The sequence below is a fragment of the Penicillium samsonianum genome (assembly GCF_028829775.1).
Source record: "Penicillium samsonianum strain IBT 33392 chromosome Unknown utg000004l_segment0_segment0, whole genome shotgun sequence".
Lineage (NCBI taxonomy): Eukaryota > Fungi > Ascomycota > Eurotiomycetes > Eurotiales > Aspergillaceae > Penicillium > Penicillium samsonianum.
Genome location: NW_026643262.1, coordinates 4,599,354 through 4,626,451, shown reverse-complemented (window position 1 = coordinate 4,626,451; position 27,098 = coordinate 4,599,354). Strand labels below are relative to the sequence as shown.

The 27,098-nt window shown below is 49.4% G+C and overlaps 12 protein-coding genes across 12 annotated transcripts; 6 read left to right on the top strand and 6 right to left on the bottom strand.

Moving 5' to 3' along the window:
- Positions 1-349: 349 nt before the first annotated feature.
- Positions 350-940, bottom strand: N7471_008706 (uncharacterized protein; the record flags this gene model as incomplete). The annotated part of the gene is made up of 1 exon (XM_057281425.1): positions 350-940. One exon carries the CDS (start codon positions 938-940, stop codon positions 350-352), a length of 591 nt encoding a protein of 196 aa, XP_057135685.1.
- Positions 941-974: 34 nt separating this feature from the next.
- N7471_008705 (uncharacterized protein) lies at positions 975-1,733 on the bottom strand (the record flags this gene model as incomplete). Its single annotated transcript, XM_057281424.1, has 1 exon — positions 975-1,733. The coding sequence occupies one exon, from the start codon at positions 1,731-1,733 to the stop codon at positions 975-977; it is 759 nt and encodes a 252-aa protein (XP_057135684.1).
- A 1,089-nt stretch (positions 1,734-2,822) lies between these two features.
- On the bottom strand, positions 2,823-3,953 carry N7471_008704 (uncharacterized protein; the record flags this gene model as incomplete). The annotated part of the gene is made up of 1 exon (XM_057281423.1): positions 2,823-3,953. The coding sequence occupies one exon, from the start codon at positions 3,951-3,953 to the stop codon at positions 2,823-2,825; it is 1,131 nt and encodes a 376-aa protein (XP_057135683.1).
- Positions 3,954-4,457: 504 nt separating this feature from the next.
- On the top strand, positions 4,458-6,236 carry N7471_008703 (uncharacterized protein; the record flags this gene model as incomplete). The annotated part of the gene is made up of 5 exons (XM_057281422.1): positions 4,458-4,656; positions 4,719-4,918; positions 5,003-5,355; positions 5,421-6,051; positions 6,114-6,236. 5 exons carry the CDS (start codon positions 4,458-4,460, stop codon positions 6,234-6,236), a joined length of 1,506 nt encoding a protein of 501 aa, XP_057135682.1.
- A 328-nt stretch (positions 6,237-6,564) lies between these two features.
- On the top strand, positions 6,565-8,828 carry N7471_008702 (uncharacterized protein; the record flags this gene model as incomplete). Its single annotated transcript, XM_057281421.1, has 9 exons — positions 6,565-6,609; positions 6,695-6,705; positions 6,757-6,849; positions 6,921-7,082; positions 7,149-7,508; positions 7,569-7,755; positions 7,811-7,833; positions 7,888-8,016; positions 8,066-8,828. The coding sequence occupies 9 exons, from the start codon at positions 6,565-6,567 to the stop codon at positions 8,826-8,828; spliced, it is 1,773 nt and encodes a 590-aa protein (XP_057135681.1).
- Positions 8,829-10,116: 1,288 nt separating this feature from the next.
- On the top strand, positions 10,117-11,320 carry N7471_008701 (phytanoyl-CoA dioxygenase family protein). Its single transcript, XM_057281420.1, has 4 exons — positions 10,117-10,391; positions 10,477-10,839; positions 10,892-11,086; positions 11,139-11,320. Exons 1-4 carry the CDS (start codon positions 10,218-10,220, stop codon positions 11,313-11,315), a joined length of 909 nt encoding a protein of 302 aa, XP_057135680.1. The 5' UTR covers positions 10,117-10,217; the 3' UTR covers positions 11,316-11,320.
- Positions 11,321-11,450: 130 nt separating this feature from the next.
- Positions 11,451-12,320, bottom strand: N7471_008700 (O-methyltransferase; the record flags this gene model as incomplete). Its single annotated transcript, XM_057281419.1, has 4 exons — positions 11,451-11,635; positions 11,690-11,820; positions 11,876-12,059; positions 12,110-12,320. 4 exons carry the CDS (start codon positions 12,318-12,320, stop codon positions 11,451-11,453), a joined length of 711 nt encoding a protein of 236 aa, XP_057135679.1.
- Positions 12,321-12,995: 675 nt separating this feature from the next.
- On the top strand, positions 12,996-14,180 carry N7471_008699 (histidine-specific methyltransferase; the record flags this gene model as incomplete). The annotated part of the gene is made up of 3 exons (XM_057281418.1): positions 12,996-13,303; positions 13,417-14,117; positions 14,161-14,180. The coding sequence occupies 3 exons, from the start codon at positions 12,996-12,998 to the stop codon at positions 14,178-14,180; spliced, it is 1,029 nt and encodes a 342-aa protein (XP_057135678.1).
- A 108-nt stretch (positions 14,181-14,288) lies between these two features.
- N7471_008698 (uncharacterized protein) lies at positions 14,289-16,032 on the bottom strand (the record flags this gene model as incomplete). The annotated part of the gene is made up of 7 exons (XM_057281417.1): positions 15,912-16,032; positions 15,845-15,865; positions 15,728-15,782; positions 15,614-15,673; positions 14,961-15,556; positions 14,623-14,904; positions 14,289-14,558 (listed from the first exon to the last, which is right to left on the bottom strand). Exons 1-7 carry the CDS (start codon positions 16,008-16,010, stop codon positions 14,289-14,291), a joined length of 1,383 nt encoding a protein of 460 aa, XP_057135677.1. The 5' UTR covers positions 16,011-16,032.
- A 567-nt stretch (positions 16,033-16,599) lies between these two features.
- N7471_008697 (MFS transporter) lies at positions 16,600-18,450 on the top strand (the record flags this gene model as incomplete). The annotated part of the gene is made up of 8 exons (XM_057281416.1): positions 16,600-16,683; positions 16,741-16,761; positions 16,816-16,873; positions 16,927-16,986; positions 17,048-17,333; positions 17,382-17,769; positions 17,829-17,931; positions 17,999-18,450. The coding sequence occupies 8 exons, from the start codon at positions 16,600-16,602 to the stop codon at positions 18,448-18,450; spliced, it is 1,452 nt and encodes a 483-aa protein (XP_057135676.1).
- Positions 18,451-18,965: 515 nt separating this feature from the next.
- On the top strand, positions 18,966-19,629 carry N7471_008696 (nuclear transport factor 2 family protein; the record flags this gene model as incomplete). The annotated part of the gene is made up of 3 exons (XM_057281415.1): positions 18,966-19,381; positions 19,446-19,512; positions 19,567-19,629. 3 exons carry the CDS (start codon positions 18,966-18,968, stop codon positions 19,627-19,629), a joined length of 546 nt encoding a protein of 181 aa, XP_057135675.1.
- A 240-nt stretch (positions 19,630-19,869) lies between these two features.
- Positions 19,870-26,577, bottom strand: N7471_008695 (uncharacterized protein; the record flags this gene model as incomplete). The annotated part of the gene is made up of 1 exon (XM_057281414.1): positions 19,870-26,577. The coding sequence occupies one exon, from the start codon at positions 26,575-26,577 to the stop codon at positions 19,870-19,872; it is 6,708 nt and encodes a 2,235-aa protein (XP_057135674.1).
- Between the last annotated feature and the right edge of the window lie 521 nt (positions 26,578-27,098).

Below are 27,098 nucleotides of genomic sequence, written 5' to 3'. Positions count from 1 at the left end.
AATTCGCCCCAATTACGTACCGATGCTGTCTTCAACGGGTAAGTGGAAGGTGCAGGGCCGGATGATTCGCCGGCGTGACGTATCGAAGGTTGATGAGCTGGTTTGATGTTTGACGAAATGAATGAATGAAATTCTGCGGCTTCACATCGCCTTGAAACCTGATATAATGATTCATTATGACTAGCTAGATGCCAACCTAGAGATGCAGGCGTCACATGGTCGGTCACTTGACCCGAGGCTAACAGTGCAATGAAGTAGTAGACGACCGTATAAGGCCAACTCAAAGCCATTAATAACAATAGGTAGGCAGATTACAAAGAAAAAAAGACACCGAAAGAGAGCTACTGAGCTACTCTTTGAAAGCTTCGACCAGTTTTCCAATAGAATGGATACATGTCTTTCCTTTGCAGCACTGCGCAAAGAGTTCTTCGGCCGGGTCACTGTAAAATACCCATTGGATAGCGTTCCGCCACTCATCGTCAATCTGAATGACCAGAACATCTGAGGACTGGATTTGAGTGTAGCTCTCCATCGTTGCAAAGTTGACATTCGTGGACTTGGCAATATGCCCTATCCAGAGGTCTTTATTTCCCATATAGCGCAGATCCTTTGGTAACCGGTCAGCACGTCTGCAATTCCAAATCACCTTCTTCCACGAGTCACTCTCAGCCCCATCAGCCCACAGATAGCTAACCGACAAGCTCTGCAGGAGACTGTCTGGCACCGCAACTTGTAATATTGCAAGCTCGGCGATTGAGAATCTATGCTTCTTGTACATTGCATACCGATCGGCGGTTTCTCGTTGAGGTGAAAAGTACACAACCGCAGTACGTCCATTAAAGTCCCCAGGACTTGAACTGATCGGGGCAAGGTGAAGTTCTCCTGGACGGCTCTCGCAGCATTCAACTGCCTCAGACAAAAGACACGCTCGCCATATCATTGTATGGCCGACAAGGCGCGCAGGCGCTTCCTGTTCAGTCACTCCAGTTGTCGGACCTTCGTTGGGTATGGTGGTATCTTTGGCAGCGGCTGGGCCTTTGCAGGGTACGATTGTCTCTTTTGGTAGCCGATTTCAGAGATCCCTTCCTGGAAATCGGGGCGGGGAGGACAGGAGGGGGCGACCTTTCTCGGACACCGAGTACCGCCAGTCGCCGTCTCCGCTCCATTTCTTTCCGTAGCTGGCTGTTCAGGCCCTCGAGCGTCTTGAAGGCCTTTTCAATCGAATCCAACAACCAGAACTTGCAACTTGCCGTGGCCCTCACATCATCAAAGTCTGGATGAAGGATCGATTGTTGCAGACATTGACTGATCCCGAGGGCAGCCATCGTTAGCGTCCAATCATCGGTAACAGAGAGCACATCGGGTACTGTAGAATTCTTCACCTGGGACCTGGCGTAATCCATAAAGCCAAAGTCGAAGGGATCCAAGGGATCGTCAATCGGGCGGCTAAGATACTGGTCCCACAATTTACCGGCGGTTTCCTTGTTGAATCCAATGAACTCGTATGTTTCACGACTTGTCAGCTCTTGGGGCAGGTCGATCTCGTCCTGTGGGACGTTGATAAAGGTGGCCGAAAAGCTAGCGCGATCTATAGAATTCGAGGAAGAGTATGATCGGGATGTTGCCGGACTGGATAACGCCGTCACTGATATTGTGCGCTTGCTGTTCTTTGCCGGTCCTAGAAGCCCCTCGTCCTGGAAAAACATGGCAACTTCTGCAGAAATAACAGGCATGGTGCCAGCAGGTCGAAGGGACAGGCGAAAATATTAGGATAAACAATCAGGGCAAGCAGGAAGGACGATGAGGATACGTGAAAACCTCAAGTAGACCTCGGCGTGTGATACTGTTGGTACTAGATCCGAGACACGTGACCTCCATATATGGCTTAGTCAATAGACCCGTGAGAAGACATCTTAAAAGAGACCTGGTATGTTTCACACTTGTAGTACGGCCGTCTAAGTCAGATAAAGGACCCCAGATGTGCTGTAAGGAGTTAGCCATTGTAACCAATCATCTAAAGCATATTACCTACCACCTTTTTTTCAAGACACCAGACTCTTACACTCCGATTGCAATATAAAACCTCCAGTCCTCCCCAACGGCAGTGCAACCAACAAGTGGGAGGCAAGTCTTTCAGACTTTTGCGCTGTACGAAAGCCTACATCAGGAGTCCTGTCATCCATACCCAACCACCATGCCTAGATCTTCGCGTTTTTACCGGAGATTCACCACCGCCACCATTATCAAGTGAGCTAAATTCGATACCTACAACAATTCGCAGAATACGTCGTTATATTCAACGACCAAGAGAGGAAATTCAAGCAGAGGGGATCTCTTCACAGAAGTTACAAAAACGACTAGATCTACTTTCAAAGTTCACCTCGAGATCACCGACTCGCATCACCAACTTCAGATCGAATTCAATAAGCATCTACGCGCGCAAGAGCCTAAGAACCACCTCCAATCGCGAATACAAGCTGGCAAAGATAGAATATTAACAATGAAAAATGGAAAAAGATGAATTGGAGAGAGGGCAGTCGTGAGGCCCAACCAAAGCAGAAGCGAGCAAGAAAGATGCCGAATGAACCACTAGATTCCCCCCTCAAACTTCGGTTGACGAAAAATCACTTACCCTAGTATATAGCCTTCATTTGCCTCCATAGAACCCAATGCCTATAATTATCGACGATCCTGTGGATATCTTTCAATAGGGGAATATAATCGAAATTGTGCGGTGTGGTGGGGCAGTGTTAGGTCGGCCTTGATCACATTTACTATATAGAATCATATATATATTGGGCATCCCTTACAATTCAAAGCAATCACGAGGACAAATCATCGCCCCAAACAGACTTCGCAATGTCAACCATCAACGAAACCTTCTCCCACTGGTCCTCTTCCGTCAACTCATTTCCCTCTATCGAACTGGAGAAGCCACACTGGTGGCTGAGACACAGCTGGTCCAAGCCCCGCGGACAGAACGCAGCAGCTTCATTCAGGCGAGCAACAACTGTGTCTCGCTCCTCGAGCGAGGGGGCTTTGCTTGTCATCAGACCCAACACAGCAATCTTGTTGGGGGGCAAAAAGCGCAACGGCTTGAAGTCACCAGAGCGCTCGTCATCAAATTCCAAGAAGTAGACATCGACGTCGAGCTGCTGGAAGAGCACCTCGGCGATGGGCTCATACCCGCCGGACGCGAACCACTGACTTCGATAGTTACCGCGACACAGATGCATGCCGATTTTCATGTCGGCCGGTCGCTGCGATATAGCCGCGTTGATTAGAGCGGCGTACTGGAGCGGCAGCTGGTTAGGGTCCTCATTGCGCTCCTTGGCGGACTGGCGAAAGTACGGGTCGCACAGGTAGACCATGTTGGTCTCATCTAGTTGAACAAAGCGACACCCGGCAGCGTACAGGTCGGCAATCTCCTGCTGCCACATCTTGGCCAGGTCCTGGAAGAACAGGCCCATATCGGGATATGCCTCCCTACTGACGTTCTCGCGGCCACCGCGGAAATGCAACGCGGTCGGCGCGGGGATGCATACTTTGGCCGTGGCTGCAACGGACGAGTCGCGCAGGGATTGCTGCAGGAATTTAAAGTCATCCACTTGGATGGCATTTGGATGGTGCAGCTTCTCGGTCACGAAAAGCCTTGGTGGAGAGTCGCGCGTCGGCTTGATGGTCGCTAGGTCCTCGCGGTACTCGACGCCACCGATCTGTGTGAGAAAGTCGATATGGAACGACCGGCGGCGAAACTCTCCATCGGTGATGGCGCGGATGCCCTTTGCCAACTGTTTAATCACCACATCCCGGATGCATTCGTCCTCCCGGGATCGCAGCTCGCTGGAACTGATTTCCCCTTTCTCCAGCTGCGTCCGCGATTCCTTGAGCAGGGTAGGACGCAATAGGGAGCCGACGTGGTCTGCACGGTAGACGCCAGGAGGGAGAGTCATGCTGATATCGGTAAGTGTATTTGATAAATCTGAGTGGATCGAAGAAATCAGATCAGGGACTTGTCATATATTTGTCTAACTGTCAAGCAGTACTGAGTAATTAAATTAATTCTTCCTCATGCTAGAACACTCTGTACTGGATAACGAGTGTATAGCTGTTACGAGTATGAGTGGAGCGTACGTGGAGATAGATTACAGACCCGAGATCGCTAGACCGTACAGTAATAATGTCTGTTCTGTATTCGTGCTGTAATACCTAGGTACATGCACAATAAACCAGAATGCTTCTTGTGGAAACAGCAGCTCAGCTCACCGAAATTTACCAGATTATTATTCCGGGTAGAGAGATTGGCCTACGTCGGGGATCACCCCTGAACATCTTCTGCTCACTCAAAAAAAAAAAAAAAAAACACCCATTTTGAAGTGGATTTGCTAAGTCACCAAGTAGATTTTTTGTCCGAACACCCAGCTCTTGTACAACTGAACGAAAAAGTTCACCTCAAAATGTCGACACCATGGCCCTCCGCTATGTATCTGGTGGGCACAGTCTTGGTGCTTGTGCTGATTGTGCTCTATCGTCGTAACTCGGCTTTGCGACACATCCCCGGCCTTCCAGGAGCTGGATATTCCTCCCTACGCCATGTAAAGTCAATCATCTCGAAAGGACTGTTGAAGGATTACGTGGCATGGTGTCGCCAGTATGGTATGTTCTCATCCATTGAGACACGACGGAAAGTTTGATGGAGAAAGGTTGACACTGTTTAGGAGAACTGGTTCGCATTGAGCCAAATGCCCTCCTGACGTCATCGCCTGACTTGGTGATGCATATGTCTGGAGTCCGATCCCGATATGGCAAGGATTCGGCCTTTTATCTGCTAGCTCACCTGGCGCCGGGAAAAGAGAACCTTGCCAGCTTGCTTGACGATCCGACACATAACCGCCATAAAGCCTTACTAGCCCCTGCGGTGAGTTTCTCTTTCGTCTGGATGTCGCGACGAAGACATATCTTTCAAGTACAACGGATGGAGAGTCTAATCTGCGTCGCCTAGTATACGAAAGATGTCAACGGTGTTCGAGAACCTACGATTGATGCCCACCTGCAAAAGTTTCTGCAAGACGTTCAGTCTAATTACGTGTCAACAACCGCAGCCGTGAAGTTGATGGATCTGTCCAAGGGATCGCAGTACTTTACCACCAAAGCCATTATCGAGCTGACCTATGGTGCGGACTTTGAAGACCTTCTTGAAGACAAGGCTGTTGCCGGTCTGGTCGAAATGCCTGAGGGTGCTTTCAATATGCCGGGATTCCTCTATGCCACTCGGCTTACAAAAGTAATGGGGCTGATCGGTCAATTAACGGCTCCCAAGGAGAACGCGGAAGAGGGATTGGGCAAGTTTTTAAAGTGTGTTGACGGAATGAGTGACATCAAAATATCGAAACCTCGAAAATGAAAGCTAACAAGAGCAGCGTAGCTAGTCGCCTGAAGAATCCCTCGGCGGACACCAAGAGACTTGGTATGATCCAGACCTACCTGCAGAACGGTATGAGCCCCGAGCAGGTCGCCCACGATGCACTGACACAGGTGCTTGCGGGACAAGTCACCGTGTCGGCTGCAATCAGTGGGATCATGATTCTGCTAATGAACAACCCTCGCGTTCTCTCAGCGCTGCGCAAGGAGGTTGACGCTGCCGTCAGCGACGGTGCGATGTCTCTGGACAAGGATATTATTAGCTACTCAAAAACTTTGGCCTTGCCATATCTACAAGCCGTTGTGCGCGAAGGTCTTCGTTTTTTCCCACCGACCGTCGACCCCCTGCCCCGAGTGGCACCCCAAGAGGGCGACAGTGTCAAGGTGGGTGATCGAACTGTCTTCATCCCCGGCGGCACCAGAGTGCTGACCAGCACTTGGAGTATCACAAGAAACACTGAAGTCTTTGGCGAGGATGCGGACGCGTTCCGGCCGGAGCGCTGGATCGGGCTGGACTCGCCGAAAAGCGCGCGAATGCAGAAAGTAGCGGACCTGATCTTCGGATTTGGAAAAGGCCGCTGCTTGGGCATCACGATTGCGCGGATCATGATCTGTAAATCCATCTTCGAGGTACACTATACTATGTATCCCAATTTCCTGATTCGACTGCCAAGGCTAACATAACTAACAAGCTTATTCGTCGCTTTGACATGGCTCTCTCCGAGCCGTGGTCGCCAATGACTAATGTGCTGAACATGGGCGCGTGGGAGCGTAGTGGGATGATGGTCGTCGTGACGGAGAGAGAGGATAAATAGGTGCACATGCATGGACATTAGACCTTAATTAGACGTATCGAGGCACCAATATCCAATCGATCCTTCCTGTAGTCTTGTTGCGCATGGGCGTCATAGTGTGACGAGCCACTGTATCAATATACCCCACTTGTACCGCCATCGGTATCTTTCAGCTCGATATAGCTTAGTTACTGTTGGGGGCTGGGTAACTTTCGTAATCAACTGTAAGTGGATCGACCTCTGCACTAAAAACAAAGTATAAATGATTTCCATTCTGCTTGAACCCTTCATGTGCTATCGTCAGCCACTTCAACCTTGGGAAGTATCAACATACTCACTCGCGCCCACAATGAAGGCGCCGGAGTCGACTGTCGACGTTTTAATCATAGGGGCGGTAAGTACACACGATCCACACATAAAAATTCCTAAAGCCTATTCTTGCACGAAATTCGAAGTTAATGATATGTTTGGTTGAGCAGGGCCCCGCGGGGTAGGTATCATTGACGTGGTATGACGAACACTACTGATTTTATTTTGCCAGCCTGATGGCAGCAGCATGGATGGCGCAGTGCGGAATCAACACACGGATTGTGGAGGAGCGCAAGGATGGACGTCAGGTTGGCCGAGCAGATGGGTATCGCTCCACATGACGTCTGAGATATGATCGTCTTTCATGAGCATGTTTCTGACCAGACCACCTTGTAGATTGCACACCCGATCAATGGAAATCTTTGAGAGCTTCGGATTCGACCAGGAAGTGACGAAGTTGTGGGATCCTATCACCGATGACGCCGTGTGGTCACGAGATGCAGACGGCTCCTTCTACCGGTCTGAGCGCGAGACCAGGCCATTGCCGCTGCGTGCACGGTATGTTTGTTTATTGGTCCGCGGGGGCGGATTAGACGGTCAAGAACTGATTTCTAATTGAAATAGGTGGACTGGAGGACTCTTACAACAAGCTGTGATTGAGGACATCATCAAGCGACATATCAAATCAGTCGCACCTATTGAAGTAGAGTACGAAATGGTTCCGACAAGCCTGAGCATCAATGAGAATGACGTGAGCGATCCGGATCGTCATCCGTGTGTCGTCACACTGCGACGCAAATCGACAAGAATTGGGGGAAACTGCGTTAGCTCCGAGTCTGAAGAGACCGTGCGCGCTAAATATGTGATTGGCGCTGATGGAGGCAAATCTTGGACGCGAAAGCAGCTTGGATTCACAATGGAGGGCAACCGAACACAGTCAATCTGGGGTGTTATCGATCTGGTCGTGACTTCGGACTTTCCTGAGTAAGTTGTATCCTCTTAACTTTGGAAAGACTGGATTGATTGGGATTATGAAAATGATAGTATCCGAACCGCGACAACTGTGAAAAACAATGAGGGTGGAAACCTTTTTTTATTCCGCCGAGAACGAGGAATGACCCGCTTCTATGTGCAGTTGAACAAGAGTAAGGACGGAGAGATCCTACGCCGTGAATCAGTCACCCAGGAGACAATTATCGAAAAGATCAAATTCATGCTTCGACCATACACGGTGAGATCATGCGGGAGATTGGTCATTCATAGTAGCTCATACTTTTACTTTGCAGGTCAACGTGAAGCGTTGTGAATGGTACGATCTGTTCCAATGAATACTTGTATCGCATCAGCAACTTACCCTTTGCAGGTGGTCCGCCTATACAGTGGCCCAGCATTTGAGCACTGGCATGTCGAAACATGGACGTGCTTTTCTTGTCGGCGATGCGGTTCACACTCATTCTCCGCTTGTTGGACAGGGGATGAACATTAGCATGCAGTAAGTTATGATCTATCTAGCTTCCCTCAATTCCTAACCACGCATATAGAGACTCCTACAACCTCGGTTGGAAGCTTGCCGGTGTCATCCGCAAGCGATACAACCCGAGCATTCTGGCTACATTCGATCTCGAGCGATACCATGTTGCTAAGCAGCTCGTTGAGGTTGATCAGGTCTATTTGCAGCTTTTTGACGCACCCAAGGGACAGGAGCCCAACTGGCTACTTGAGCGCGCAGCCCAGATGGAGCCATTCCTGATGGGCCTATCTGTGCATTACGACAAGTCCCCGTTGACAGCATGGTCACCGAAGACAATACCACTTGACCCCCAAGCAGACCACATTATCCCCGGCAAGAGATTCCCCGAAATGACCGTCTCCAATCATGCGACAGCCAAGATCTACCCTCTGCAGCAGCTGCTTCGAAGCAACGGTCGATTCCACGTTATTGTCTTCGCGGCAGATGTTTCTGAGCCTTGTCATCTTGAGCGGATGAATACTGTGGGTGCTGGGCTGGCTTTGGTCGAACAGGAATTCAAGCATGAAGTCGATATCTTTGCTGTCCATTGCGCGTCCCGTTCAAAGGTGGAACTTGCCGGTATGCATGAGACTTTTTTCCCGGAGGATGTTGAGACAGGGAGAGACTATGACCGAGTTTATTGCATTGAAGATTTGGCATATACAGATCTGGGGATCAGTTCGGATGGAGCGATTATTGCTGTCCGTCCGGATCAGTATATTGGTTGGCTCGGTGGATTGGGTGACATGGACAAACTGAGCCAGTACTTTGAGGATGTTTTCGATGCTAAGTGATCCGTTCTGCTGTTGAAACCATTATTCAAATTTTAAATGAATACATACATATGTAAGTACATAGTACTGAAATTCAATCTACAAATGTATCACCAATTAACCATGTGAAGACACGATTTAAATAGCAAGGGCAGCAATTGTGCATCACTCTAGTAAAATCTTTTTTTTCCAAATCCTTACGTCCTATCTGTTCTCTCAATCTTTCCGGTAGACCAGTAACTCATTATCAAGCAGACGCATGGATGACGGGATGGCTCAATGATCAAGATAAGCATACAGCAAAAAGCGATAGTAGACGAACGAGAACGCGATTGGTTGAAACCTCGCATGACGGCCATGAATCCGACAATGTCCGCAAGCCAGGTTCAAGCAGCGCCTCTTGCGCCAATACGAAATTCAGAATGTCAAACAAGAGGAATCAAAGCCTCTGTATTCCCATTTTCTGGATGTGTCATTTTGCAAGAATCATGGCAAATCATGGGCGAATAAAAAGATAACACGGCGTCCAAGGAGGGCTGGGCAAGTGAAGGCAGCTTGTATTGTGAGATCAGCCTTGGGCTGCGAAAGTTTGAGATTGTCCTAACCTTGATTTGAGAAGCTGAAAGTCGAGCTGGTTCCGCAATAGACGGCTGGGGATACGGCGTGGAGTCCTCCGGTTCCTCGACCCCACTGCTTAGCTGAAACCTAATGCGTACTTTGATTTAATACAAATAACGGTCGACCAATCAGATCGGAGCCCTGGATAGATCGGTGAAGTTCCATGGGCACGGATCTGTGGTGCCGGCCGGGCCGCTGGTAATTAATCTTGGAAATCCTGCCGTCGGTAGTTAAATCCAACATGGAATTGAGTGGAACCAGTATGTGACTAGTATGATTACTAGTACGTACGCCTTTGTAATTTTATTAGTTACGGGTATGGTTCGTCACCCGATTTGTCATGTGGCGGTTTCGTAATTAGGGTAAGGTCCGGTGATGTATAAAACTGGAGTATTTATGTAGCGTACAGTATGTGTGTATTGTACTTATAAACAAACCACTGTATATGCACGTATATAACCGCTGGTCATTACCGAAATATGAGATCCGTATCGTCAATGTGTATCGTCAATGTTTCATTTCTTCATACCCGTATTTCACTTCCCCAGCAGAACGGAACTTACTTCCAATACTAAGTGGGGCCAATAGTATGCAGAATAGTGGGCCCGATAGCTCTGCCAGACAACCCCGAACTGGACCGAAAAACAGCTCCTGTATGTACGATCGTTTCTTGGTCACACCGCATTAACTGTTCTATGCGGTGCGGATAATTGTCCAGCTAGATCAATGCTACTGGACATATCCTAACTTTGAACTCTTACCGATCAGACTGTTCGTCACGCATATCGTAAAATGGCGTCCGACAAGACCACCATTTTACGTGCCCCATTCGCTGATGCGGTCAATTTGATTGAGGTCCTGACCAGAGACGGCTGTGTTATCGCCACTGGCTTTACCTCGCCCGAAGATCTGACGCAGGTCCAGCGTGATGTTAGTCCGTACATGGAGGGGTATACCGAGAGACGGGTATGTTATAGCCGTGAGCCGAACAGGCTTCAATTACAATGGTATCGATCAATATATCTGCAGAATGTAACATTTGAGAACGTAGAAACACTTGTTCCCACCGGAATACCGCTGGTGCGGAGGCATTTTCGGCCGTAGCAATACGGTGCGGAATCGCTGGCTGGCCGAAGAAAACCTCGATCAAGTATGCGACCACTTTCTCAAAACGACATGCACACCTCCGGGGGGCTATGATGGTGCCACCTTTGAGACCAAGCATGTGCTTGCCTTCTCCGTGACGCTCGACATTGGGCCAGGCGCTCAGCAGCAGCCTCTACACCGCGATGATTATCTCTATTTCCATACGCATCGCGACCTGACGCAGTCCGGGTATCAGGTAGGAACAGACATGATGATGTTGATGTTCGTTCCTGGAGTGGAAACGACCATCGAGAACGGTGCTACTCTGGTATGGCCCTTTGACATTCCCTGTGTTATTAAACCATTGCTGATGTTCGCAGGTTGTTCCCGGGTCACACCTATGGGATGACGTGAGAACACCTATGGACAATGAGGTTAGTTATGCCACCATGAGCCCTGGCGAGGCTTTGTTCGTCCTAGGCTCAACCTGGCATGCCGGCGGTGCGAACAAGACCAAAGATGTACGTCGACCGCAGAATACCTTTTTTTTCACACGCGGCATGTATCGCCCAGAGGTATGTCATCTCTCCATCATTTTCAAACTTCAACTCACCAGAACGAATGAAGGAAAATCCCTACCTTACGTACCTCCCTCAGCAAGTCCTCGGATGGAGCGAGAAATCACAGGCTCTTGCGGGTATGAACCGAGACACATTGGCCTTTGACCGGACCAATTACTTAGTCCCTTCTGCGTATTATGTAGAAGCAGGAAAAGGAGCCACCATTGATCAAACAATGGCCTAGCAAATGAAGAGTATAAGTCGTTTATATATGCATATTCAATAGCTCCTATAACAAAGGATAGATTCTAAGACCTTGGGAGAAACTCTGATGACCGGACTATCTATAATCTAGGGTTCAATCTAGATATCAAAATCTTTACCGCCAGACGATATGCATGATCCCGTTAAAGAATGGCAGCAATGTGCCTATAATGCGAGAGTCTGTCGCTGCAAAGTGGTTAAACTTGTTCATATGCACAGCGCCCTCTTTGCACCATTCGCGATCCTCGTCAGACAATGTGGGAGACATCACCGGATCGACAGTTACGCCACGCAAAAGGACTATGACATCCATTAGCTTCAGAATAAGTATGAAAATAACGACAAAGGTCTCACCATCATCAACCAGGATAACTCCTCGCGGACTCAGCAATTTCCGGTCCAGAATCAGCCGCACATATGCTTCATATTGGAACTGGTCGGCATCAACGTAGATTAAATCAAAATCACCTTCCAATTGAGAAAGACTAGAGAATAGATAAGCTTTGATGTTATTGATAAGAGATGGAAGTCATAACGTACGTCTGAACACAGTCTCCCTCGATGATACGGATGCGATCCGTAGCTTGATACCGCTCAAATCCGGCCTGCGCTATGGTGATAAAATCTTTGTCGACATCGAGCGACAAAATCTCGGTATCGAAATCGCGGGTCGCTTCGTAAAAGGCCAGGGCGCTGATGCCCGTGAAAGTGCCCAGTTCAAGGACTGATACGTTAGCCCTGTAGGACATCACTGACGCCGGGTTTTCTACTTACTTCGCTTTGGCCGCTGGGTGCGGGCAGTGCTCATCAGATACGCGCACTGTGCCAACGAGCCTGCCATCTCCCCATTGCGCTCTGTGCTCTTGGCCGTGGTGACCGAATGACCGAGCAACGATTGTGGCAGTTGCGATGTGTTTGCAACGCAGTATTCGCCGACCTGATCCACCTCTTTGGGCGTCAGCGACAGCATGCATGATTCGCGCATTGTCAGTACGGATTCACGTAGTGGGCAATTTGAAACTTCGGTTGATTGACACGGATTGGTGATGACATTGACTTTTCCAAGCGGTATGTTACAAGATGAGCTTTCAATCACTATGGATCTGCAATTGACCATCTCAATGAGGACGTAGCTGTTGCCCTTCTAGATCGACACAAATCTTACCCGATATGTGCTCGGAGCTGAATTCCTCGCCAAGGGGGATCATCCTTGCGACGTTCTGGACCTGAATTTTTGGAGGGATGTGATGAGTGTGGAACAAGTAGAGCTGAGTGTATGAAGCTAGTAACGGGATGTCGTTCATGAGAGAAAGAGTTTCAGTGCAGATCGAGCTACAGATCGGTCCGGATTGTACTTGCCGTACAGTTCTCCGCTCAGAACAGACCTGATACAGGTCAAACAAGAAAAGAAAATGGTACCGATACCGATACACAAGTCGTATAGTACGTTTTTGGTACAGTATTCAAGGTGCGAACCACGGTGATGGGTTACGTAGCATAAATTTATTACGATACTCGGAAAGGAAAGAATACAAGACACGCTAGAGAATTGAAGTGTATAGCCAGTACGATAATAGACATTCCATTCTGCTTGAATCTATCCGTGGATGTTTCAACCGTCGAGCCCACGACTTCTATCACAATAAAAACGAACATCACAATGTTGATTGAAAGAAACAAAATGCACAACCGAAATGCTACCATGGAGATTCTGGATATACGTCGCCAGGGAGAGGACTCAATGAATCTGCGTGAGGAGCTGGTCGCCAGTCTGACAAGGCCCGCATCATTCAGATCCATACCATCAATCTTGTTATGGGACGACCGCGGTCAAGAGCTGTTTGAAGACATCATGAACTGCCCGCAGTACTATCCCTTCCGAGCCGAATTGGCCTTGTTGAGCGGGTACAGCGACCAGATGGTGACCGCGACAGGCCAGAGCCGTTTGATCATTGAGCTTGGAGCTGGGTATGCTTTCTAAAAGATTTTCCCAGGGCTTTTCACTCATGCGTCCCATCCCCGGGGAATTGATTCTCAAGCTAGAGTGTTGAGAAGAAAAAAGGCTTACATATGTCTTCTAGAAATTGCAAAAAGACATTGGCTTACCTTACGGCTCTTGAAAAGCGACGGATACCAACGGCTTACTTTGCCGTGGATATTGCGCCAGACAGCCTTACAAATAGTCTGGCGCAGTTATCCGAAAACATGCGCGGCTTTCAATACGTGATCTGTCATGGGATGTTGGGATCGTATAACGATTGTGTCAAGCTACTCGACAACAATGACGCCTTTGGTGCCGAAGGCGTGTTATTCCTGTGGTTCGGAAACAGCATCACGAACCTACCGTGGAAGACGGCAACGGACTTGATCAATCGTCTCCTTTGCACCAAGTCCAGGCGCACTAAGCTGCTGCTACCCGTGGACGGTTGCAGGAGCGAAGAGCTGATTCTGACTGCCTACGACCTACCAGGAGGCCAATCACGCCGGTTTATGCAGAATGGATTGATTCATGCGAATGCGCTGCTCGGTGATGAGGTATTTGACTGCGCCGACTGGGACTTTGAAGGCATCTGGGATTCCGTATCTGCCATGCACAATAGTTACCATGTTGCCAAGCGCGACCTCACTATCCAAGTGGACGGACAGACAGTGTCTATTGCCAAAGGGGAAAAGCTGCATGGTATTACGAGCGGCAAATGGGACAGTGAGATAGTTGGTTTACTTTGTAAAGCAGCTGGGGTGACAGTGGAGCGCCATTGGACTCGATCAGTTGACAATTTTGGTAAGTCTATGACCCTTATTTTGATGAAACCGTACTGACACAGCCGAGGATGCTATCTCTTGAGCGGACACTGCAATACCCGAGGATTCGATTGATTGTTTCCAATTTTCGCTCTGTTCAATTCCCGGTTCATGTCGATGTATTTAGATTGTCTATTTTATATCGCGTTTTCTACGCTTCGTTGAATATTTCATTGTTTTCGAAGTCGTTCCTTGTTTCTTGGCGTGGGATGGTGAGCCAGCCTACGGCGTTGAGAGATGCCAGAGAAAGACAGAGCATGGGCCAACCCCCAATCTTCATGGCGACATTGCCCCATGCAGGGCCCAACATACCCGGTACCGTCATGGCAAGGTTCAACAAAGCACTGAACTGAGCGACTGCTGTGCCAGGCTCTGACTGTCCTTGTTCGGTGGCAAGATCCATAGATGTAGATATGTTTGCCTGGAGCAGTTAGTCTCGCGGAAGTAAAGCGAAGGGTCAAGAGTGCAACAAATGGACCACTTACCATTGACGGAACGACGACAAGCAACGTCCCCACGCTCATTACAACGATCATTGCACCAAAAATGCTCACCTCCACAATGCTGTCCTGTTGGACAAGAGCCATACAAGTCAGCGAAGATGCGGTGGCAATAAACCCAATGCAAAAGTTAAGTCTTGTGCCATGTCGATCCACCAATTTGCCGACCTGTGGACTCGCAAGCTGGGGGAAGGATTGCAGGAACCAGATAAAAGACATCTGTGTCTGGCTCCACCCAAAGGTTTTCTCCATAAAAGACGGTAGTACCTGCAACGGTCAGCACACCACTTTAAATCAGTCTTCGTTTGAAGTCTTCGTCTCACAGCTTCAAGGCATGCCATGCAAGTACAGGGTATAGTCATGGAGAACAGCATGGTAATAACCCTGCGTTGTCGGATGAGGAAGAGAAATGCACTAGAATATTTGTTGACGCGATGGCTTAAGAGGCCAAGCAGTGGCTTATCCCTCGTTTCTCCAGGGTCTGCACTGGCTAGAGCTAATTCCTGCGAACTATATCCCACGGTCGCAGCGCTCCTTTTATACTGTCTGCTCTCATAGATCGTTAGATAAACGCTGGAAAGGAGCAGCACTTCGCTGGTGACCACGATACCGACACCCCCGGCGTACTGATACAGCGGGCCGCCGGTGCCTGATCCAAAAAGACAGCCTAGTGTCATAGCCAGGGCGATCCAACCCATGGCTGCTCCGTTATGCTGGCGCGGAACCTGGACGCTGACGAGAAACATACTCGATATCGTAATGGCAGCGGACGCTGCGCCATGCAACACGCGTGCAAGAACTAGCTGGCCAACGCCAGAACAAAGAAACATAGGGGGTGCAGAGACTGCCATAAGCCCCAGGGAGATGAGAGTCGATTTTCTCATGCTATGTATATCATTCGCAACAATACTAACGAGGGCTGCATCGTATGATCGTTTAACATCCGCTCGGCTTTGTGTGGGAAGAAATTGCTTACTACCAGAGACTGCTCGCACAAAAGCCCAGAGCCCGAGAATAACAGTCGTCCATTCCTGATCTAGAATGATCTAGTCAGTCGAGCATTCACATGCAACCATAGAGGAATTCGCACAGTGGTCAAGGTTGACATGGCTTTGAGCCAACAAATCAGGGATGATAGGAATAAGCTGTGCCGTCTGTTAGTAAGCATTTACGGTGAGTCGGAGTACCCAAATCTGCTTGGACCCACGGCATAGTTGACGAAGTTCATCTATGTTGAATTAGCTCTATAATCTGCACATCGGTCGCTGACTTACCGCAAATAGGTTCAAGCAGGCAACGAAAACGGTCAACTTCCAGGACCTTGTTGGTACAAGAGTATCAACCCCGATCAAAGCTGTCTGTTCGTCCACCATGATCAACGGTATACACCGATTTTATGCCGGAAGCCAGATTAAGTTGGAAGGAGGTTGAATCGGGTAATTTTGGGGGGGGGGGGGGGGGGGTCATTCGCACGTGAATCGTAAATGACCTTTCGGGTTAAGTTTGTTACCGTTATCAATACTGTAAGTTACGAGCTACGTAGGTACTACTAGTATTTTCCCCAATCTTTCCGTTATTTTTTTTTTACCACAGGAGCACTAGCACCTCCTTTCTCCTGCGAGGTACGGAGTACTCCGTACATCCAGTTCATTGACAGATCGGCGATCGCGGCATCTCCCAAGAATTTGGAATGGAAATCATTAGTTTCTGGATACAGCACGTCGCGCTTCACCTCGTCGTAATGATACATATCGGAAGCCATTACACGTCAAGTAATCGAGTAACGCTTAGCTATATATGTGATAAACAATACACTGTTAAAGTCATTGCTAGTTACATTTCACAGTTGCTGGATTCATAAATTATTGGCCCACAGCGCTTCGCCGAGTTTTCTTGCTGTGAATTTTCGCTTGTACTAGACTTTCTGTTTCTCCTTCTCGTCTCCCCTTCCCATCAATCACCATGGGACGTCCGGGAGAATGGTTGACTAAGTTCAGGCGCTCGCGCCTGCTTGTCATTATGGCAATCTCATTGTCTGTGTTTACAGTGAGTCCTCGGTTGTCATTTCTTGCATGGGTGCATGGCTAACTCGCGGCCAAACAGGATACCTTCCTATACACAATGGTATGTGAGCGCCGCGGTCAATAACCCACGCAGACGACGATTCATTCCTTCCAGATTGTCCCTATTATTCCGTACACGCTCAAGGAACGAGTCGGTATCGCCGATGGAGATGGTGTGTCCAGTATACCATCCGAAACCTGGAGCTACCAAAACTGATGATCATAGCCTTGAAATGGACATCCGTCTTCCTTACAGTTTTTGGACTCACCAGCGTGCTCTCGTCGCGTAAGTTTACATGAACCTGCCGGCCGGTTTACAGACAAAGACTTACGATAAATCACAACAGCCATCGTCGGATTGCTCGCAGATCTCACTAGCTCACGACGTGTCTTATTCATGCTTGGTCTACTCGTTCTAGGATTATCCACAATTCTCTACTGGATTGGTCGAACTGTCGGAGTGCTAGTTGCAGCAAGGGCCTTGCAGGGGGTCTCCGCGTCCATTGTCTGGGTCATTGGAATGGCTATTATCAATGACGCCGCTGATCCCGAGGACCTCGGTGCCTCGCTGTCTTATGTATGGAGTGCGAATACATTGGGGGCACTGTCTGGGCCGTTCATTGGGGGGGTGCTGTAAGTTTTGGGTTTTCTCGATGTCAGTATTGCTGCTGATTTTGCCAGGTTTAAATATTTCGGGTACCATTCTGTCTTTATCCTGGCTACGGGTTTGATCCTCCTGGACATGGCATTGAGAATGCTGATGGCCGAGAGAAGCTGCAGCGTTACTAGACATGTCAGTGATAATGCCTCTTCAGCAGAGGCAGCCCAACCCTCAGAGGAGCAGAGACTTCTCAACTCGTCAGATCAGCTGGTCGGGTCAGTCGAGGCGACTAATACAACCCACGACTCATACACCTCGTTCAATTCTGATAGAAACTCTGGCGGAGAATCAAAGGCCACATCCACGCCCCCTAAGTCAAGCTACAAATTATTGCTATGCTACCCACGCGTTGCAACACTCGCGGTTTCGTCGGCCGTGAACGGGGTGATCTTTTCTGCTTTTGAGACCGTAAGAGCTACCCGCAGAAGCCATCACGAGTCGTGAGTTGACCAAGCTGACTTTTGCAGATTCTGCCTCTTTATTCTGTGCAATTGTTCCACGTCGACTCCGCACGTGTCGGACTCTTCTTTCTCGCCCTCTCGGGGCCCATGCTGATCGCCCCGTTATTTGGTACGTTTGATCGTATCGATTTGATAATTCTGTGCTTCCACTACTTTGGCAGAACTGACCGTCCCAGGCAACCTAGCAGATAAGTACGGGACCAAGTGGACGGCCGTGTTCAGCACAATCTTGCTCGGCGGGGCCATTATCCTCATGGGCACCGTCAATTATAACGACCTCTTCAACCAAATCCTACTCGGCGGTCTTCTCTTTTTGTGCGGCGTGGGCTGCACCGGGCAGCGCGTAGTCATGTCCACAGAAACAGGGCTTGCTCTGCAGGCGCTAGTCGATGAACCCAGCTCGGTGGAAGCCGAACTTCGGGTAGAGAACCTCACTGGCCAGGCGTATGGGGTTTTGGGCACCGCATCTGGGATTGGAGTCACTCTGGGGCCTGTCCTGAGTGGCTGGTTACGTGCACAAGCGAGCTGGATGACAACCGTCACGCTACTGGGATTCTTGACCATCTCGTTGGCCATGCCATCCGTCATGTACACAGGCGGCCCCTTGAGATGCAAGGGCAAGTGCTGATCAGCAGACTAAATATTGGCATCTTCTTCTGTCTTATTTTATAGTGATAATTCAATCTAAATGAATGTTGTATAATACTGTGAGAGACAATTAAAGAGACTCGGGAGCTGAACGACTGGAAAGCAAGAGAGCGGTAAATTACCACTAGCGCTCTTTCAGGTAAGCTTATTCAGCATGTACTCGATCCGCCGCCTATTTGTACGCTAAACAGAGGAGACTCGATCTTAGTTCTTCAAGACATCAAGTTCATCCATCATCCCTTCTATTGGATATGCTCAATTATAGTCCGTACACAGAAATCCCGGCTTGACAGATTCTCTTCGTGTCTGTTTTGATTTCTTTATACCAGCGCCTCCGTAAAGTCGTTACAGGACACAATACAAGTCGAAACTTCACCGCGTCAGGATCTTCCCGGTACTTCAAGTTTAGTTCGACAAGTTATATTTAATGCTAGTACCCATCAGAATTCACCGGTCCTCTCGAAATCTCACAACCTATTCACTAAATTCCAAGCCATGCAAATCCTGACCCAACTCTCCCGGGGCCTCGCTGCCCTCCAGCCCCTCTCTTCGACTCCCACCAGCTGCTCTGCAAGCCAGGATGCGGTTTCCAGGGCCGTCGCTATTGTCGATATCACCCAAACTATGTCCCTCTTTGCTCTACTGCTCGACGACCACGCCTACACAGACCTTGGCCGCGTCTTCACCGTCAACGCCACGGCCGATTTCAACGCGACCGGGATCCCCGTCTGCGAGGGGCTGCCTGCTATCATCGAGCGTCTCGAGGATCTGCGCGATGCCTCCAGCATGATGGCCATTTCCACACAGTTTGTCGAAGTGCAGTCATCCGTAGCAGCGCGCGCGACCAGTTACGTTACCGGTAATATGTTTACGCCGGGCTGGACAGAGCCGAGTTTCACGGAATATGGAAAGTATGGTACCCATCATCCCCCCGAAGGAGAAGTCTTCGGTGTCATTAATGCAATGCATTTCTAGATACATTACCGATTTTGTTCTGACGGAGGCCGGGTGGCGAGTAGACTCCTTGGTCGCCGTAGGATGGGCAAGTCACCTCTACACGGTTGAACCCATCAATTCTTGTGCTAACATTGAGTAGGCTGTTTTTGATCGGTGGGAAACTCAACCGGAACATGCTCGCAAGGCCAAAAGTGAGCTGTAATGTGCCAATACACCTGCACGTGATGAAGATAAGCATTCTGTACGTGTTGTGTAATTACTGTTACCGGGAAATATTCAGCGTGATCGATCCATTGATATATATAGACCTGATAAACTAGACTAAAAGCCCTAAACATGGACTTAACCTGACTCCCATGCCACTAGATTATTGAGGAACTAATTGCAAGAAAGTAGGAAGAAAGAAAGAAGGAAAAACAAAACAAAACAAAACAAAACCAGGTTAAACGGAAGTGAGCGGTAGGAAGTTATCCGGTTCAGTTTCGGCTGGAAGGAACGTAACCAACTTCACCTCCGGATTCGCAGAAAGATCTTTCATCATCTGACATGTAATTTGTTGCAACTCTTTGAGTGACTCGTCGTTCAGTAGATACGCTGGTGAGGACAGCTTGATTTCCAGCCTTCCGTCTCCCAGCGACATACTCTCCAGCCCGATGTCGTCCTGTCCATACGGCTCATCATACACCCGTGGAGCGCCGTAGTCTGTGCAGCCCAGGACTAAGGAGGCGTTCCAGTCCGTGTTGTCATGCTGAACCCAGGTTCCCAGCGGAGCATCAGCATCCCAGTCGGTGCAATGGCCAACGATCCTGGATAGTTCCATGCCCTCAAACTCCATACTGTCCGTGTCTTGCTGCTGAAGAAGCTGACAGAGGTCATGCATGCTCCAATCATCCTGCAGTTTTGCGCGCACAGGCATGATTTGCAGGCACGGGCCCATGACTGTGTCAAAATCGTGTCTCTTGCTGCGCCGTCCGCTGGTGACGAGCCCGAAAACAATATCACGCTTCCGCGTCCATCGTGCAAGCGTCATAATCCAGATTCCCTGCACGAAAGCGGCCAGTGTGATTCCGAGAGGGCCGTGGATGTTCTCGACCACTATTTTATTTTCGACCAGCTGACTGTTACCCTCTATTTCAATAGTGTCCGCCGGTGGTGTCGTTAGGTAGGTCATGGACGAGCCGTTCAACATATATTTCCAATATGAATATCCACCGCGCTCACCCAGTGCGTCGGAGAAGTATACGAAGTCAGCATATGAACAGCGGGGAGGTAGCGGCTGGCCATCGAATGCTAGAGCCCAATCACCCCAGAACTCCGAAATGCTGAACCCATCGTACTGCGAATGCGACATGCGAAGGACGAGGTATCGGTTCTGTGGACAGTTGACTGTGATGAATTTGAGCGGCGAAGATCCCATAGGCAGCGGCTTTGAAGCTCCCGTATCTCTCAGCAGCTGGTCGAGCGCGGCGTCCGTGTCTTCGGCAATGGTGTAGACGTCATGTGGAATCTTAGGCAAACTTTTCAGAATGACTTGGTAGAACCTTTCTTCGTGGAAAGCGAAGACGGTTCGCAGGACGTCGTGCTGTGCGATGAGTGTTTCCCAGGTCAAAATTGCCTTATCTATATCAAGATGGTCTCCGACGTTAAATATAAAGAACGTCGCGCAGTTCGAAAGCGCAAACTCCTGCAAGCTGGTCGCGGGAAGAATATCCAAAACTTTTTCCACGTCTGTTTCCAATGACCGAAGAATGTCATGGATCAACTTTTGTCTAGTGCTGGCCTCTTCGGGGAGTGCATGGTAGTGGTCCCATATATGTTGGCCGTTTGACTGCTTCGGGATGTTCTTATGACTGGCTAGCTTTTGATAGGCAATTTCAGCCATAGAACTCAACTTCGGGGCGTTCAGGACATCTTGGACTGTAAGATAAATTCCCCGTGACCGCCCTGAACTGACCAGCCGCATAGCGGCAATAGAATCACCCCCTCGAGCCAGGAAGTTGTCATCGGCACCAATGCGGTCCTTTGGTAGACGGAGAATGTCTGCCCACAAATCGCGCAACTTGATCTCGACCTCAGAGGAAGGCAGTCGATGCTCAGTTCCACCTTGCATCGCAAGTGATACCTCGTCCAGTGTGAGCTTGGTCACAGCTTCGCGTAATGCTTTGCGATCCGTCTTGCCTGTCAGGGTCTTCGGCATGGTCGTTACACGGAGGATCAACGATGGAACCATATAGGGAGGTAAAGCCAAGGATAGTGCCCGAAGAGCACTGGAATCTTCTTCTCGAGTTTCTGAAGATGCCTTGAATGAGAACTCCGGAGCGTGAGTTTGGGCTGTGCTCAACTGTTCGTCATTGCACAGAGAATCTTGCTGGGAGCTGTCTCCAGTGTTTTCACATTGATTCTGATTCTCAACGAAGCCAACCAGATGGCTTGTTCCGAGTATTGGAGCGACTTCGACAACGATAGACGAGTTAACCAACTGTTTTTTGAGATGGTACTCCACCTCCGATAGCTCGATGCGCTGGCCACGCAACTTAGTCTGCGTATCTCGACGCCCAACGAAAACGACGGTCCCGTCAGTGTTGTATCGAACGAGATCACCGGTCTTGTAGACCCGACTGTCCGAGCCATCTGGTCTGAATCTGCGCAGCCACTCTGGGGATGATAGAAATGCTGTTGCCGTACGCTCGCTGTCGTTCAAGTAGCCCCGTGCTAATACTGGGCCTTCGATAAAAAGCTCGCCAACCACACCAACTGGTGCTAGGCAGGATGAATCCGCGATATCGACCACCCAAAAGGTGCATCCAAGTCCACGCCCGATGGTTGCGAGTGGGTTACCTTCATCCTGCTCTTCAATCGGATGCATGGCGCAAATGGTGCACTCTGCAGGCCCGTAGCCGTTGCAAACCTGTGCACGTTCTTTCCAAATATCCACGACTTCGTGCGTTATTGGCTCTCCACCGAGGGAAATCATTTGCAAGGTCGGGATTTCCTCTTGGCCTAGTGCGCGCATAATTGTTGGTGCCGAGAGCGTGATTGTCGCGCCACTTTCTCGTGCATACTGCGCTGGCTGGTTCATGCGTGCATCGTCGGAGGGAATGCAGATACACCCGCCGAGAACTAGGGTGGTCATGTGTTCGTACAGGTTGATATCAAAGGAACAAGACGCAAATTGGAGCATTCGTGACTCTGGTCCAATTTTTAAAATGGCCCCGTGGGCAAGAATGCTCGTGGAAAGTGCTCGGTGCTCTAGTACAACGCCCTTTGGGCGGCCTGTACTTCCAGAGGTGTAGACAACAAATGCCGGAGTGTCAGGGTTTGTGTTCCAGACTGCATTGATGCACGAAGGTAGTTGCTGAATGAGGTTCAAAGTAAAAACTAGTTTCTTAGCATCTGTCTGCGAGAGGTCAAACTGATTTTGCAATGTCTCAGAACACACAAAATACCTGGCACAACTGTTTGACAACATCTGATTGACCCTATTCTGCGGGAGACGATCGTCCACGAGAGTACAGGCAGCCCCGATCTTCAGGATCGCGAGCATTACAACAGGGACCAGTCGGGACTTTTCTAGACAGACCGGCACAACATCTTCGTGACGAACACCAAGCTGTTGTAGGTGGTTTGCAAACTGCGAAGCAAAGGTATCCAACTCCCGGAAAGTCAGACTTCCGTCCCATGCGTCCACAGCTTGCCTGTCAGGATCTGCTACAGAGTGCTTCTCGATCGATTGGTTCAGTGTATAATTCGCTGCCACGGGACAGGCACTGTTCCAGTCGGTCAGGCGTTCGAGATCAAATGGGCTTAACATATTAATCTGTTGGAGAGGAACATCCGGGTTATCATGAATCTGGCGAAGAACATGACCGAATTGGTGGAGAATATGGGTCATTTGATCGGGATGGATGACGCGACTGTTGAACTGGGCAGATACATTGACGAGCTGCTCTCCTGGGGAGATGGTGCATTCCATTGTCAGCGGGTAATTGCTGAAAGTAAGCCGAGATTTCACTTCCTTGCCATTAATTATCACCTCATGTGGTATGTCATTCGCCATTGGGGGTTGAATGACTAGCAAAGATTGCAAGTCGCAGGCGGACGCCGCTTCGGGGCTCATTCGTCGGATATTCTGCAATCCCGCCTGCTCAAACGGAATCATGTTCGTCAACTGTTTTCGAATGCGGTCAAGGGCCTGGCCAACTTTGAGACTGTGGTCGATCAAGTGCCGAAACGGGACAGTCGTGATGGTTGGTCCTGTCATGCTTTCGATGCCTGCCACAGGCGCATTCCTCCCGGTCAGAGTCAAGCCAAAAACCACATCAGGCGATTCGGCATAGGCTGCGATAATCATACTCCAGGCCAGATTAATACTTGTGGCCAACAAAAAACCTTTCTTGCCAGAATTTCCCAAGTAAACCGGGAGGCTCTTCGATTCATTTGCCCATTCGGAACTCGAGTTCTGATGGGAAGGAGGGAAGGTAGACGGGGTCGGCCCGGCAAGTTGTGTCTTCCAATACACATCTTGCTTTTCATTATCTGCCTCGGTGATGTACTTCACAAAATGGTTGAAATCAACTTCTGGAAGGGCCACATCACCCCGGTATGTACGTTCCACTTGGGCAAAGATTTGGGGGACCTGCCACCCGTCGCACGCCGCATGGTGAGCTGTCCAAATGAGCCGATCTGGCCGTGCAGCGTCGTCGTTCGACAGGATTGCAACATTAACCAGGGGCGACCCAAGTCCCATTCGGCTGACGATGGAGCTCATTGTAGACTCGGTGTCCAGCTTTGAGCCGTCGTGCTCCTCAACGATCAGCGGATCTCGCATCACCACTTGCAAAAGCTTGGTGGATGTACCAATGATTCGCGTCCTCAGGATGCTGTTCAGCTGTGAAACTGTTTTCCATGCCTCTTTGAGCTGACCTAGCTCTGTACCAGGTGCCAGATCGAAGATTCGTTGCGCGATGTTCCCACCAAGCCTCTGTTGCCCAAGTGCCATCATGCCTTCTTGCAGTGGGGTGCAAGGTAGAATATCATCGATACTCGTTGCATCGATGTCATATTGTTCCTTTGCTGTTTGGAGAGCTAGCTCTTGCTGCTCACTCGGTATTAGCGAAAAGGCTGGAATCAGGTCAATCGCCTTCCCAGTGTCATCGAGATCAGTCATCTTGCTCGCCAAATCGGCCAGATCATCATGATCCAAAACATCGCTCATATGCAGAAGCATTCTTTGTTTGCGCGCAATTGCGATTAGCTGAATTGCTGTGATGGAATTTCCACCCAGTTGAAAGAAATGGTCATCGGCCAAAATATCGATGTCCAAAACTAGTACTTCCCTCAGCATATTTTGGAGCATTTCCTCTTTGGGTGTGTTTAATTGCTTCGAGGATATTGGGAAGTATTTGCGCAGCTGGGATTGGCTGAGCTGCCCAACCTCTTGAACCACTCTTTTTCGATCTAGCTTGTCAGAGGGCTTCGTCCTCGGGATTTCAGAAACTGGGAGGATGAAGGCAGGAATCATATATGAAGGAAGATTGACCTGTAGTTTCTCGCGAAGTTGTTGGCCAGTAACTAAGAACTCTTTGCTCGCCGGTAGAAGGATACTTCTCGCTCCTGTGATTTCAGAAGGTGAATTCTGCTCAATCAAAGGCTTGGAAGACGCCAGGTAACACAACGCTATCAGCTGCGGTTCGCTCGGAGACATCGCGGTGGTGCAAACTTCAGCAATTACTTCCATGTTGATTGGAAGTGCTTGCACCATGGCATGTTCAATCTCCGTCAAATCAATCCGTTGTCCATGAAGCTTCTTCTGTTGGTCCTTCCGGCCAATATAAAGAATTGATCCGTCGCGTTCGTACTGTACTAAATCACCGGTCTTGTACAATGTGCCACTTCGACCTGGCGTGGAGCCAAACCCTGTGGTTAACCATCTTGGGGAATCCACGAATGCTGCATTTGTTCGTTCTGTGTCGTTTAAATACCCTTGGCTGACATTCGGCCCTTCCAAGAGCACCTCGCCGACACTTCCGACAGGGAGAAGTATGTTGTGGTCATCTGGATCGACGACCCAGGCGCAACAGCCGAGCGCAGGGCCGATGTTGTTCACGGCTGTCAAGCCGCGGTAAAAAACGCCAGCATTGCTGCATACTGCACATTCAGAAGGCCCGTATCCCATAACCAGCGTGGTGTAGGGAAGCCATTTGTCGATTAGAGCTGGGCTGGATGGCTCACCCACCAGCTTGAGCCGTTTGAGACTTGGAACATCTCTTGGATCAACTAGCCGAGCAACCGATGGGGTCAAAATGGCCGTGTTGACTTGGAATTTTTCGATGACCGATGCGATCGCCGTAATTCTTTCTGAGTCGGAAGGCACGCATAGACATCCGCCCTTACTCAATGTTCCCAGCGCCTGGTAAACGGCGGCATCAAATCCATACGAGGCCGAATCGAGCATTCGGGTAGCCTCATTCAAACCGACGGTTTTGGCTGTGTAACTGAACGTGGAAGCTAGGTTGGCATGCGATATCAAAATGCCCTTCGGGTTGCCCGTAGTTCCTGATGTAAATACGATGCATGCAGTTGTTGACAATGGATCCAACGGAGAACAGACATCAGTGCTGATTGTGCTGCCGCTGCTGCAGCTCTCGCTGCCACTGTCGCTTATGCCATCAGTCACTGGGACTGATACCACCGTTGCTGCAAGCTGGCTAGCCAGCTGGAGATACACCGGGGAGGCCAGCACAATCTCTGCCTTGACTTGCTCAACTATGTTCTTTAATCGCGACTCTGGCAGCCCAGCGTCAAGAAGCACAAATGTGGCGCCGAGTTTCAGCACCGCGAGCATCGCAGCTACGGTAAATCGTGATCGTTCAAAAACGAGGGGCACCACAGCAGATTGTCGCACACCGAGCTCACTAAGATGCTGCGCAAGCTGTGATGAACAAGAGTCCAGCTCCGAAAAGGTAAAGGAGCCATCCCAGGCGTCAATCGCGAGACGTTTGGGCGATTCGGAGGCCCAGTGTGCAATGGTAGTGTGCAAACACTCAGCATGAGGCTTTGGTCGGTGTGCGTTCCACGTCCATATTTGCTTCAGATCCTGTTCCAGGGCAGTCAATGCTCCCACTATCTGTGAAACTTCTGACTCGGGCATCATTGATGAAGTGTAATCAGTTCAACTTTAGTGACAGTAGAGTTCACAAGATGGAACAGGATACCCAGGTAACAGTTGATGTACCCCCCATAGAACAAACTTGAAACAGCTACTGAAATTGTGCGTAATACTAATAATTACTAGTAGTATCTATACAGTACAAATGATACATATGTACCTAGTAATACGATCCAGTATGTATTCAGTAATTTGACGGTAAATACAGAGTCTCCGCATGAGCAAGATTAAGGTTCCTCTCGGACGAGCCGCTCCGACCCCACCGAATATTACCAGCCCATCACCACCCCTTTTCTATTATTTCGATAATCAGAGTGATTTTGGTTTCGATGTACTAGTCGATATCCATACGTCAGTGGAATTCATCTCGCCGATCCCCTGGTCTGGGTTTGGCCTATAGGAATCCCCGCCACACTTCTGGATAGTCTTGCAATACAGTTTCACGAGGGCGAACCCGAGTTCAGCCGATCTACAGCATAACCTGTACGTTTCCTGTAACAAAA